At 33.2% G+C, this 12,571-nt stretch overlaps 2 protein-coding genes and 1 non-coding gene across 3 annotated transcripts; 2 read left to right on the forward strand and 1 right to left on the reverse strand.

Moving 5' to 3' along the window:
* The first annotated feature begins 1,480 nt into the window (after positions 1-1,480).
* TRNAG-GCC lies at positions 1,481-1,551 on the forward strand. The gene has a single exon. It is a non-coding gene; the product is annotated as a tRNA-Gly (tRNA).
* Positions 1,552-2,064: 513 nt separating this feature from the next.
* Positions 2,065-4,516, forward strand: LOC106454488 (LOB domain-containing protein 16). The gene is made up of 2 exons (XM_048780382.1): positions 2,065-3,726; positions 4,026-4,516. Exons 1-2 carry the CDS (start codon positions 3,424-3,426, stop codon positions 4,455-4,457), a joined length of 735 nt encoding a protein of 244 aa, XP_048636339.1. The 5' UTR covers positions 2,065-3,423; the 3' UTR covers positions 4,458-4,516.
* A 2,711-nt stretch (positions 4,517-7,227) lies between these two features.
* LOC106450620 (diacylglycerol lipase-beta) lies at positions 7,228-10,431 on the reverse strand. Its single transcript, XM_013892313.3, has 6 exons — positions 10,223-10,431; positions 9,543-9,848; positions 8,567-9,306; positions 8,415-8,485; positions 7,809-7,948; positions 7,228-7,730 (listed from the first exon to the last, which is right to left on the reverse strand). The coding sequence occupies exons 1-6, from the start codon at positions 10,260-10,262 to the stop codon at positions 7,396-7,398; spliced, it is 1,632 nt and encodes a 543-aa protein (XP_013747767.2). The 5' UTR covers positions 10,263-10,431; the 3' UTR covers positions 7,228-7,395.
* Positions 10,432-12,571: the final 2,140 nt, after the last annotated feature.

A 12,571-nucleotide genomic window follows, 5' to 3' on the forward strand; every position in this document is an offset into this window, starting at 1 on the left:
TAGAAAATTTTATTGATAAATAAACACCTACGTACATTTCGTCTTTTTACTTTATAATTGCTCTTTAACTCTATTTTAAAGACTCCCATACGTATAAATTGTAAAAATGAACTGTATAAGTATACATGTAGTCAGTATATAATAGTCCATAAATACGTAGTAGAGTTACGTGAAGTAGGATCTAGAAAAGATTAGAGAAAGTGGGTTGCATGTGTATGCGATCATTAAGAACGTATAAAGTGATAAAGATTGCATTACTATAGAGATGGGTTGATGAGACACAGACGCATTCGACAAAGTGGTACTATGAAACATATAGAGATGGATGAAGATCAATTGACTCAGGAATAGTTAATGCTTTCATCCTTTACACTCACCATCACATATAGTGCTTAGTTTTGTAGTATATAATTATATTTACTGATTCTCATGCATGTCATCAATTCACTTCATGATGCGTGTGTTAGTTATAAGAGGAAACATTTTAAAAAAAAATCTCTATATTGTTCAATATATTGAGAAATAAATGGGAGTACATGAGGACTGAGGATCAGTAAATATGAAATGTATTCTTTTTTATGCATGGCTTGTGATTAATACATCAGTGCTTTTTGGCCATGAAACTCATGTCAACTATATGTATGTATGTACATACATATATTAATAATGAATGTACATAGTACATGCAGATCAAGAGCCAAGAATGTAGGAGACAAGATTAGAAAATTAGTGATGTGAAGGAAACAAGAAAATGGAATGTTTGGCCAATACATTTGGGATGTTTGTGGTTTCCATAAACAAATTTAATCTGACATTTTACATCTTTCCCAACAATTTTCCAATACATCATTACCTTTCCCTTTTTAGAATCTATCACTTTCCTCTCTAATCTCTACCTTCCCGTTCAATCCTTCCCTTATCTGTGAATAATAGTTACAATGAGTTTATTCAAGTTTGAGTGATGTGAAAGGTGAGAGTTTTTCATGATGTACCTATTAGATTTATTTTTCTTAGATATTTGCCCCCAAATTTCTTATATTTCTTTCAATAATTTCATTCATTGTCAATTCTAACTATAGTATCTTTTATTTGGTTGTTGTTTCTAGTAATAGTGAGGAATTGATCTGAGCAAACCCAGGGATTATTTGGCTAAAACTGTTTAAACTTATAGGATTTGTTAACTGTCCAATCACATTGACTTCTGTCTCCATCTCAAAATCACATGCTTCGAGTTATGTCTTCTCACCCGTTCTTTCCAACCCAAGAATATCTTTTGTTTTTGTCTGAGGTGACTGATCTCTCGAACCACATACATACGAATACAGTAGTTATAATATACTTTTTTTTTACTTTCCCCAACATATATTATACTGAAATTAGATGTGAGAAACTTTAACTTCCACCAAGGAAAGCAAAAAAAGAAAATAAGTTGTTGTGTTTAGAGTGACACTAAAATTTGTATGAAATATATTGAACCAAAGCACCAGTGGTCTAGTGGTAGAATAGTACCCTGCCACGGTACAGACCCGGGTTCGATTCCCGGCTGGTGCATTTTTGAAAGTTTCATATTTATTGTGAGCCACACACTACTAACTACATTTGGAGGTACTTTTACAGTTCGTATCAGTAAACTACTTGTCTTCGCAGAGGGGATATGTTGGAGGTACCTTTGGTGTTTTGTTTTGCAATAAAGGAGTTTAGACTTGTATGTTACCGTAAACTACAACGTTTTTTTAACTGCTGACATACTAACATGTTTCGACTTTAATCAAAGATGGAAAAGACTCTACTAACATTCTATTAACGAATGTTGTTTATAATTTTCGGTTGATTAATTGGAAAAAGTGGCTAATGAGTAATGCACAATTACTAACTATAATCATATCCACGTAAACTGTAAGAACACGAGCATTAAGTGAAAGTCACATGCACACAATATCCTAGTTGCATCAGACGATCTCTCGCTCGTGTACAAAATCCGTAAGTAAATTATATTAATTCTTTTGGCTAGTAAATCATTATTGAACTTCTGATAATCTCAGGTGATTTGAGTCCTAGCTAGTCTGTACCAGCTACACACTCTGTCTATATAACCAAATATTCCCAAGCCACCTAAGCCAATCCAGCACAATCAATCAGTTTTAAGAGCTTTTGTGTTTTGTTTTGTCATAAAGGGAGTTTTTATAGCTTATTGACAATTATACTAACAAAAATGGCCTCCAAATACATTAATGGCATTAGCATTTGTCGGTACATCTTTACCGGCATTTGCCCGTTTGCCCGTTCTCCTCACGTCACGACAAACAGCGGCAGTTCCAATGTCCGGCGTTCGGCGGAAGAACTTATTATAAATGTTTTCTTCTCAATTGAAAGATTAAAGAAAGAAAGATGATGGAATAAATAGTTAATTAATTGAGTTAGCTTTGATGAAACTCCAAAAATCAAACGTATACGTGTATAAAATAATACGAGAAAGGTGATAGAAGACCTACGACTACCACATTACTAAGAATTTGGATATTTTTCTATGGAAAATCCACGAATGAAAAGAATGAGAAGTTGGACTAATTTAATTAATATCCAATAATTGATTAAAACTACACTATTTTAATCAAAAAATATTAGTCCCATGTTGCAATCTCCATTGTTGATTGTCTCCTTATAATCCAACATGTGACCTTCCATTGTCTACCGTTCACACCCTTTGGCTAACTCGAAAAATTTGGGACATTAATTCCATTCTTTTATTTAAAATGAAACTCTGTGCAAGCAAATTGATTTTTGATATACATAAGGAAAATCCTCTTATACATTTGTATGTATACTATCTTAGTTCATGATCGATCTACTGAATACATCTAATGAGCTTTATTATGTGGGTTCCCTCAAATATTACATTAAAGGTTTTTACATGTCGCATAGATATACTTTCAAACCAATAGCGTTTGTTTGAGACACTGGATTATAAGAAAATGTATAATATTCATCACATATTACAAATTTCTAAACGAAATAAGTAAAGATGATACATTATGGACATGGTAGACTAAAAAACAAATTAAAATTGTATCATATTATATGTGTTTGTAAATGATCATTGAGTGAACCTACAAAATAAGTCGGCCTAAGAAAAAGACCTATTCTCTTTCATCAAAATGTCACTATTATAAAATCCACCCAAAGACACCAAACACTTCTCCATCATCATTGCATTTCTTTTTCTTTTTCCCCAACCACTATTTCCTAGTTCGCTCGTGCACATCTCTGACGATCCCAATTCTAAAATCTATCACTTCCTGCAATCTTTTCAGCATCTTAAGAAACTACTAACACGATACAGAAGATAACAAAACAAGAGACTCCTTCTTTCTTTTTCTTTGTACAAGATAATATAAAATCATCACCGTTTTGTTTGTTTAGCCGATGGCAGCTTCCGGTAACGGTACAACGGCAGGGACAGGCTCACCGTGCGGTGCGTGCAAGTTCCTGAGGAGGAAGTGTGCATCGGATTGTATATTCGCACCTTACTTCTCATCGGAGCAAGGAGCAGCAAGGTTCGCAGCTATTCACAAGGTGTTTGGAGCCAGCAACGTGTCTAAGCTCTTGCTCAATGTCCCAATCCATGATCGATGTGAAGCTGTTGTCACCATCGCCTACGAAGCTCAGGCTCGTCTTCATGATCCTGTTTATGGCTGCGTCTCTCACATTTTTGCCCTCCAACAACAGGTAATAAATTAATTGAGAAATCACTAGTAGTCCATCAATTTTTATAGCCACTGCAGATTTATATGGTAGTAGATTGACATGATATTTAGTGCATGGAGCTAGATTTCCTAGAAAAATCTTGACGTATTAGTATCAACAAAATTTCTCATAAAACGTTTGTTTTCACACTAGTTTATTTTTCAAATACTAAATAAATTTTCAATAAATTTTTATTATAGTTTATAAAAAACGTTACAGCGATCAGTCATCGTTTGAATCAATTTTGTTTAACAATTAGCGTTTGATTTGTTTATACATAGGTTGCTTACTTGCAAGCACAAGTCATGCAAATGAAGGCACAAATCGCCGGCCATCAGGCGTCAGCCGCCGGAGATCTAAGAAACAGCTCAGAAAGTACTCACGAATACACGACTTGGCAACAATCTAGTGGCTCTCCGATCGGCAGTGCGTACGCAGCACCATATGACCATCATCATCCTTACTACGGTCACGTAAACCCTAATAATCAGGTCTCGCCACAGAGCTCGCTAGAAGAATCTTTAAGCAGCACGAGCAGTAACGTCACTACTACAGCTAACGTGCGAGAGACTCATCAAACCGGAGGTGGCGTATACCGTCACGGTGGGTTAGGGTTTCACGAAGGATATCCTAACAAAAAGAGATCAGTTAATTATTGTAATAGCGATTTAGGTGAGCTTCAGGCTTTGGCTCTTAGAATGATGAAGAATTAAGATAAGTTGGTGACTAATTATGTAGGCATACGCAGAAAAAAATGAGATGTTTTTCTAATTTTGACAACAAACAACAAATCATAGCAATACATTTGGATGTTACATGCTATCATCAATAAACATGTTTGCATGCCTGTTTGTTTTGCACGTGGTGGCGATCGCGGCTAACATTAATCGTTAACGACAGGGAGTAGTATTTAGTTTGTGGTTGCTTGTTTAACGACAGGTTTCTATAGTGATTTGTTCAATATTGATGTTTCTGTTTCAATAATGTGAAATTCACGCACAATGATTGCTTGTCTTAGATTTTCATAAACGTTAAAAATAAAACGAATTCAGAAGACGTAGCTAATTGAGGAATGACCACTCGACAATAACCTATTGTTTCTTCGATGAAAAACTACACAAAGAAGGTAAGGCATGTTGCACAAGCACAGTGTAGTTTTGTCCCGTCGGCTAAAGCTTGAAAAAGAATATGAGGATTCACTAAATTTCCATAATCCCATAACTTACAAATATAATAAATGCAGACGTGTGTGCCATCCAAGGGTTGACTTTGATTAACACGACACACTTATTCATTATATACATGTTTATTTGGCTGGTTACGAATTATTTTATTTTCTGTGTGGAAGTCTGGAAGGTAATACAGACTTTAATTGGAGTATAGATGTTCACCATCTTTGGCAAAAAAAAAGAAGGGTAAGCATAAATCACAAAATAAACAAAGGTTTAAATTTAAACATCAGCAAAAAGATTGTTTCTTACACTACACCTCTATGCATTGTGTATATGCTTGTAATTAAACGTCAACTAAATATTTATCTGTAGCATCTCTATGAAGGCTTAAAGGTATATGGTCTAAACGATGAAAAAATAAAAGTCAACTTTACTTTCAGTACAAGAAACAAAGTTTATAAGGAATCTATCTAACTATGAAATCAAACTGTTGATAAAACAAATCTCTCTAAAAGAACACTTGCAGAACATAGGAGGGATGTATATTATGGTTGTCAGTCAGAGAAGTAAATCATCGAAAATAATTTCATCTAGAAATTTATTGCTAATATATCAATCGACCACGCATTAATCGTGCATTTAATAAACATGTTTACCTAACATTAACTAAGCAGTGTCTGGTTAGTTATGATAGCACCAATCCCCCATGTAAATAGTAGTGGCCTTATTCGACAAAATGTCCCCTAAATTGTATGCAAGCTTTTAAATTCATTTCATTTTAATGATTCTTTTAATTTTGCTTTGCCAACTCTAATCAGTCTCATCCATTTCTAACCCAATTTCCCACCAAGAAACTTCCATTGTTGTCCACACCTAAAGGTCACAAGTGCTATTTTAGTCTTTTGAGAAAGGACTTTGTGGTTTGTAATCTCGAGGTAACCTAATCAAATTTTAAACAAGATATTAATAGAAAGAAAAACAAGTTTAATTAAGAAGCACCTGATCAACACTTCACGAAAACGTTTATTGATTACTATATCATTACTATATCAACAGTTGGATACATGGAAGTTGTTTCCAAACCAATTTTTTGATCAAAAGGTTATTATGTGACCTGTGAGTTATGAACAATAACTCGGCGATGATGCTATTGAATTAGTTTTGTCAAGCTTTATGAACAACCTGTGAGTTATGAACAATAACCTGTGATCAACTAGAATTGTAATGATGCTATTGAATTAGTTTTGTCAAGCTTTAATCAAACCCTCGGGTGATGATTGAATCTTCATGTCACTGAATGTCTTTTTTATCTTTTTTTGGGGCAGTCACTGACCTTTGCTTTATTAGCTTATCTTAGATGCAATAGGTTTTGATTCTTCAAAATCAAATGTATCTCATGCATCATTATTCATTAATGAAAATTCACATACTTATCAAAAAAAAACAATAACTCGGCGATGCCTATTTTTGAGTCGAGCCGTTTATGTATATGCTTATTAAATATTATCCGAACTCTTCGAGCCCATTACCGGAGACCAAACTTGTTAATTCTTTCTAATATTATAAAGAGCAGATCGAAAGGTGGCGGTCAAAGCATGATATCACCACTTCGATATTCATCAAGAAACGTATGTTAGTTATTCACATATTCCGATGTAGTTTTAGTAAAAATACATTAAAACAACACTGAGAAAAAGAAAAAAAAAGTTCAAGATCGACGATTAACTGGATGCAGCATGTATACTACTATTATTATTATTTTAAATAGTAATTTCGCCATCATAGTGCGTTTATTTTAAGTTCATGACGTCTAAACTGACATGGAATAAACACGAACTGTAGTCATTTTGTCGAATACAATAGTGGACTGAAACGGCAGAAACTAGCGCACGTCGGCCCGTAGCTTCAGTGTACGAACAAAGTCTTTGACTGTTGAATTATCTATCACACGTGTGGCCTTCCTAAAACTCGTGGGACCCAATTAACAATTTCTTTCCCAGGCCTTGGTACTGGGCTATAGGCCCATTCATGTTTCACAAAGCCACCTGCTTGAACTTTTATTTGGGGTTTGGTGTTAATTATGTGTTGAACATGTACACTAACCACCCTAATGTGGCATATGTATAACAACGGTTAACGAGAAACAAAAATTATTAGACCCCAGACTGAGTTTTGAGTTAAAACATTTTTGTATTATGAGGGATGATGCATATAACTGTTTGTTCAGCACAAACCAAAACTAATGCAAAGTATATTCTTATATAAGTAAAAAAAAGTTAAAACCAACAAAAGGCAGCTTATCACGAAGCAGGGATAAACTGATGGTTTATTCTTGCAAACTGTTATCATTGATACACACTCTTCAAGCTGTAGTAAAAAACTGATAACTTATAATTAAAATTCTTTGCTGTTGACAAAAAAATTAAAAAATGTTCGCAGACAAACTAAACATTGTCTTCTAACCAGAGATGATGAGATCTCACTTAGATCTCTTGTTAAAAATGCTTTCGTCGATGAAACCAGGAAACCCTTTGAGCACATCTCTTAGAGCGTAGTAGTGGCTATCACATTTATGGTCTGTAATGAAATTACCTGAAAGAAGTATCCTCTGAAAATGTTGTCCTGGATCTCTCTTCCATAGACTAAAGTATTCTACTTTCTTCCCTGCTGAGCTTTTCATGTTCCCTCTCACGTTCCTCATCAGATAGTACACCGCGCCAGGTACATACAACTCTTCTGGCAACTTAACAACATCTTTAGTCGTAGTTTCAGTGCTCAAAGAATCAGACTGATGGTTCTTGGATGAAGGGAGTTCTGGTTAGAAACAAGACGTAATGAGATTCATGAAGCGTTGATACGTCTTCCAGTGATTCAATGTTCAAGTTGTGTTACCTGGAAACTCGTTCTTGTTTCCAAATTTTGCATACTCAGAAACTTTACGAGCTGCGTCTTGCACAGAGGTGACGACTTGTTTGGCGTTTGTTACCAAGTCTAATACGCTCTTCCACTCTTCCTTCTCAATCACACTTGTCCTGGATTTACAAATCATGGCGGTAAACAAAGATTGTAGATAAGAGTAATGAAGTTCCAAGAAGCAATGTTCTAAAATCGAAATGATTTTCTTAAAATCTGATTTATGCGCTTTATTTTGGTTTAAATTGTTCTAAACCAATTAAAATCGGTTAAAATAATTTAAATCGATTTAAATTAATCTAAATCTATCAAATCAAACAATAATGTTAGTGTGAATCCACAAATTTGTCAAAAAAAAAATTGTTGGTTTGATTTTTATAATACAACAAAATAATTTTATAATTAAACTTAAAAATTAAAATATCTAATATAAATAAATAATCTAACTAAAATATCTAATACAAATAAATAATCTATTAATGCATAGACCCTAATAATACGCTTAGTAGCAATCCTATACAAAGCGCCTTGTTACTGCCTAACTATTTCTTCAAACTGAACCTTGCCAAGAAGTGTTTTGCTTACCAATCGGTCTGAAGGATTTCATCTCTCAACCTCGCCAAAGAAGCTTGACTCAGTCTAGGTATAATATCATCCTGAGATTGGCAGAGATGCTGTGAGTGTAATCTCAACAAAACTTGATCAAGAAAAATAGAGTGTTAAGAGTTTGTTCTGACCTGCATTACAATAGTTGTCACAAACTCAGAGCAGTTCTCTGCAAGCTCTCTAGAAACACAAGGAGGTGTAGCATATCCAACCGCTGAAACAATCTCACCGTCGAATCCCAGCTCCTCCCTCGGCATCTTCCTGAGCATAATCGCCATCAAAGAAGCTATAGCACCTCCCAGAGAATGACCAACAAGCCTCAACTTATATCCCTCGTATCTCTCTAAGCACCTTCTCATAGTCTGCAGCTCGTGATTAAGAAACCACCGTGCAGCTTCAGCGGTTCCAAAGTGCGTTGAGTAGCCTTCAAACGTGACCTCATCGTCACTCGAAGAGACAATATCAGTAATAATATCATATATAGTATGCGTCCCTCGTATCCCAAATACCACAAGCTTCCTCCTATGATCAACTCCCACGTAGTAGCCAGGCCTCATGACGCTCGAATCTTTCACGAATTTAAGAATGTTGTTCTCTCTGAGCATGGTGTTCTTGGCTAGACCGCTTACACTGTCCCTGTAACACCCCTTGGCTAGCTCCGCGTTGTAAATGAGATCGGAAACTGTAGACTCCGAAACAACTTGAACTCCCTTGACGTCCTCGAAGGGAGACAAGGAGGCTTGTCTGAGGTAGATGAGGTAGAGACCGATTGTGAGATCACCGAGAGTCCATCCTTCGATTCCCAGCTTACTCTTTTGGATACTAGCAATGATCTCAGATAAAGATCGATTACCAGGTTGTGATCTCTCTCCTGGAAAGAACACCACACTGTCTCAGGACTATGAATGGAACCAAGAATCAAGAACAAGATCAAGAACCAAGAATCAAGAATCAAGAACCAAGAACCAAGAATCAAGAACAAGAATCAAGAACCAAGAACACACACTGTCTCAGGACTATGAATGGAACCAAGAACCAAGAATCAAGAATCAAGAATCAAGAACCAAGAATCAAGGACAAGAAACAAGAACTATATATATCTCAGACCTGTTGGAAGAGCCCATCGACGGAGTTGAGAAGCTGGCTCAAGTGCTTTGGTGAGCCAAGCTAAGTCTAGTTTCCACTTGCCATCTCCTGTATCTTCATCACCGGAGCTGTCACTGTCGATTCCTGATTCAACTCCTCTTCTAGTCTCTAAGCTTGAAGAAGAAGAAGACGAGTTTGGTGTTTTGTTGGAATCTTCTAACTCTTTGCCTGATGATTCTGGTAAACGTGACTGAAACCGTTTGATTACGTTGCAGAGTACTCCTTGGTATAACTCTCGTCTCTTCTTGAACGGTGAATCATGCACAACTGAAAATAATTATATAAAAATTGAAACTTTTCTCAATAATCTTCAATAAAGTTCAAACTTTCAAATCAAACATATTAAAACAAAGTGAATACATCAACTAGAAAAAAAACCCATAGAGACTACTAATATCACATTCAATATTCGCCATGTTCTAAAAATCGGTTTAAGCAGCGTCTAGTGGCAAATCGAACCTAAACAAAACAATCTTTCTATTACAATTTTCTAAAAAAAGGCAGTTAGGCACCCGTCTAATCAATAATCTCATATAAAGCGTCTAACTATAGATATTTTGAACATTGATATTCTCATTAATCAAGTTATTTCTCAATAAAACACTCTTATGTTCAAGAAGCTGAGTGTAATTAGAGCTTACAGAAGTTCCATAGAAGCCGATTCAGTGACTTGATAGCCATTGGTCGTGGCTCCAAAAATGGATTGTATAGTCACACCGAGGACGGAGCAGAGTAAGTGAAACTCTGGTGAGGCGTGGCAGGATTAATCGGTGCGTGCCGTTAGCTAACCGCTAGGCCGAGCATATCGGGAAACGAAAGACGGAGGAAAAGTATAATACGCACACAACCGAACCGACTGATCTACCGTCATCGAGATTTTTCGAAGCTATTGGGCTTAATTGGGCCTCTTTTCAGCCCATTACGTCTTTCAATGAAGCACCCAGGGTTAAGGTTGGAGTATACTTTTAGAACAGAGCTCAAAGCAGGCCTGAACGATTTTAGTCAACCAAACCGAACTGAAAAATGAATCCGAATCTATTATACAAAAATATCCGAACCGATCTATGAGCTTAGTACGTTGGGGTTGGATTATGATCCGAACTGAACCGAAATCCAAACTAGGATCCGAAAATATCTAAAATTAGTTAAATATGTTAATATTTTTATATATATTAAGTTGATTTAGATATTTTTGTAGTTTGTTTTATTTGTTATTTTGAATACTTTTTAGTTAATTTAGATAGTTTAACTAATTTTTAATAAGATTTGTGAATAATTTTTATATTTAAATTTTCTTTTTGTCAATTTTTGAGGTTTAAAAATATATTTTTGGATGATTTCAAACATTAGTTACCATCCGATCCGAACCGAAAAGAACCGAACCCAATCCAATAATTAGTAAAAACCGAACATGACTTATGAGCATAACATCGAAAATCCGAATGAACCGAACCGAAATCGACGGGCCCAAATGCCCATGCCTAGTCTAGCTCAAAGCAAATCCTCTGTTTTTACTTTTTATAGAGGAAAAAAAAAGTAAAACCTACTGTTACAAAATTATTGTAACATATAATAAGAGATGACCAAATCTATCAAACCACTTGTAGTTGTAGTGTAATAACAGTTGGGACATAGATAAAATTAACTGCTTTGGAACATTAGCCTTGCATGTTTACCGCATCTTATATATTAAAACAGAAGTCACAACCTTGATTCATGTGTGATTTTTTTAAAAATGGACCCAATGGACCTATTCATAGAAATTCATACTACATTTTAATTCAGACTAATAATAAATAGAATTTTTAAAATATTTTAATCATAATATCTTTTGATATCTTTTCATTTTAAATATAAATATATTTATTTTAAAAGTCTAACAAATCTGTTTGAAAAGATTTTTACAAGATCTTCATTTTCGAAATTATATTTAAATATTTTCACTAATTTCAAAATTAGTTTAAAATATTATTATACATTAATATATTCAGTTATATAAAATGAAAAATAAAAAAAATCTATATTATTTTATTTATTATATAATCATAATCAATCATATTAAAATAAAATTATTATATTGAGCTAAATAAAATTATTATATTGAGCTAAATATAATAAAATTGTATTAAATTTATATATTTATATATTTTATTTTTGTAATTATAAAATATTTATGTTCAAAAATAAAATCTAATATGTTGGTAAGATGGGTTAACATTATCAAACTATATAATACATGTATAAAAATTAACATGTATTTCTTTAAAGTTAATAATATAAAATCTTTGTAACTACTTTAATCATAATATATTTTCATTTTAAATATAATATATATTTATATATTATATTTTAAAAATTCTAATGAATCTGTTTAGAAATATTTAAACAATAACTTAATGTATTTTAAGTTATCGTTTAGAAATGAAAATAAATAAATTACATCCTATTTTATCTACTTTTATAGTGATGATCATGTTAAAATATAATTATTATACTAAACAAATATGATAAAATAATTATTATAAATTTTATTTTCATAAATATAAACTATTTATTTAAAATATAATACGATGATAGAACGGCTTAAAATTAACAAACTATATAATACATGTCTAAAAATTAACATATCTTACACTTTTATATATACAATAATAAATTATCTAAAATGAATAAGCATAAAAATATTGGTAAAAAGAAATTCAGTTTTAAAATACGGATCCGAATTTAGCCTAAATTAAATACAAAATATTTTTTAAATATATTTTCTCATGAATATATTAATTTGCTTGATAACTAAATGCAAATACAATAATATAAATATATAATAAGAAGTGACAAATACATAAGGTTTAAACAATTAATTAATTATAACATGTAAATCATAAAAATTATTGTATTTGAAATAGTTATATAAATATTTAAATATATGATTAACATTAAAAATATATACCACTTATGTTCTAAAAAAATAATTTATGTCTAAAAAAGTG

This window comes from Brassica napus, chromosome A5, assembly GCF_020379485.1.
Source record: "Brassica napus cultivar Da-Ae chromosome A5, Da-Ae, whole genome shotgun sequence".
Lineage (NCBI taxonomy): Eukaryota > Viridiplantae > Streptophyta > Magnoliopsida > Brassicales > Brassicaceae > Brassica > Brassica napus.

Bases quoted from the DNA above. Each gene is read 5' to 3' on its own strand.
- LOC106454488 (XM_048780382.1), top strand. From the start codon at position 3,424: ATGGCAGCTTCCGGTAACGGTACAACGGCAGGGACAGGCTCACCGTGC. The intron at 3,727-4,025 runs GTAATAAATTAA...GTTTATACATAG, and splicing joins TTTTTGCCCTCCAACAACAG to GTTGCTTACTTGCAAGCACA.
- LOC106450620 (XM_013892313.3), bottom strand. From the start codon at position 10,262: ATGGCTATCAAGTCACTGAATCGGCTTCTATGGAACTTCT. The intron at 8,486-8,566 runs GTCAGAACAAAC...TGCCAATCTCAG, and splicing joins TGACAACTATTGTAATGCAG to GATGATATTATACCTAGACT. The intron at 7,731-7,808 runs GTAACACAACTT...GTTTCTAACCAG, and splicing joins AAACAAGAACGAGTTTCCAG to AACTCCCTTCATCCAAGAAC.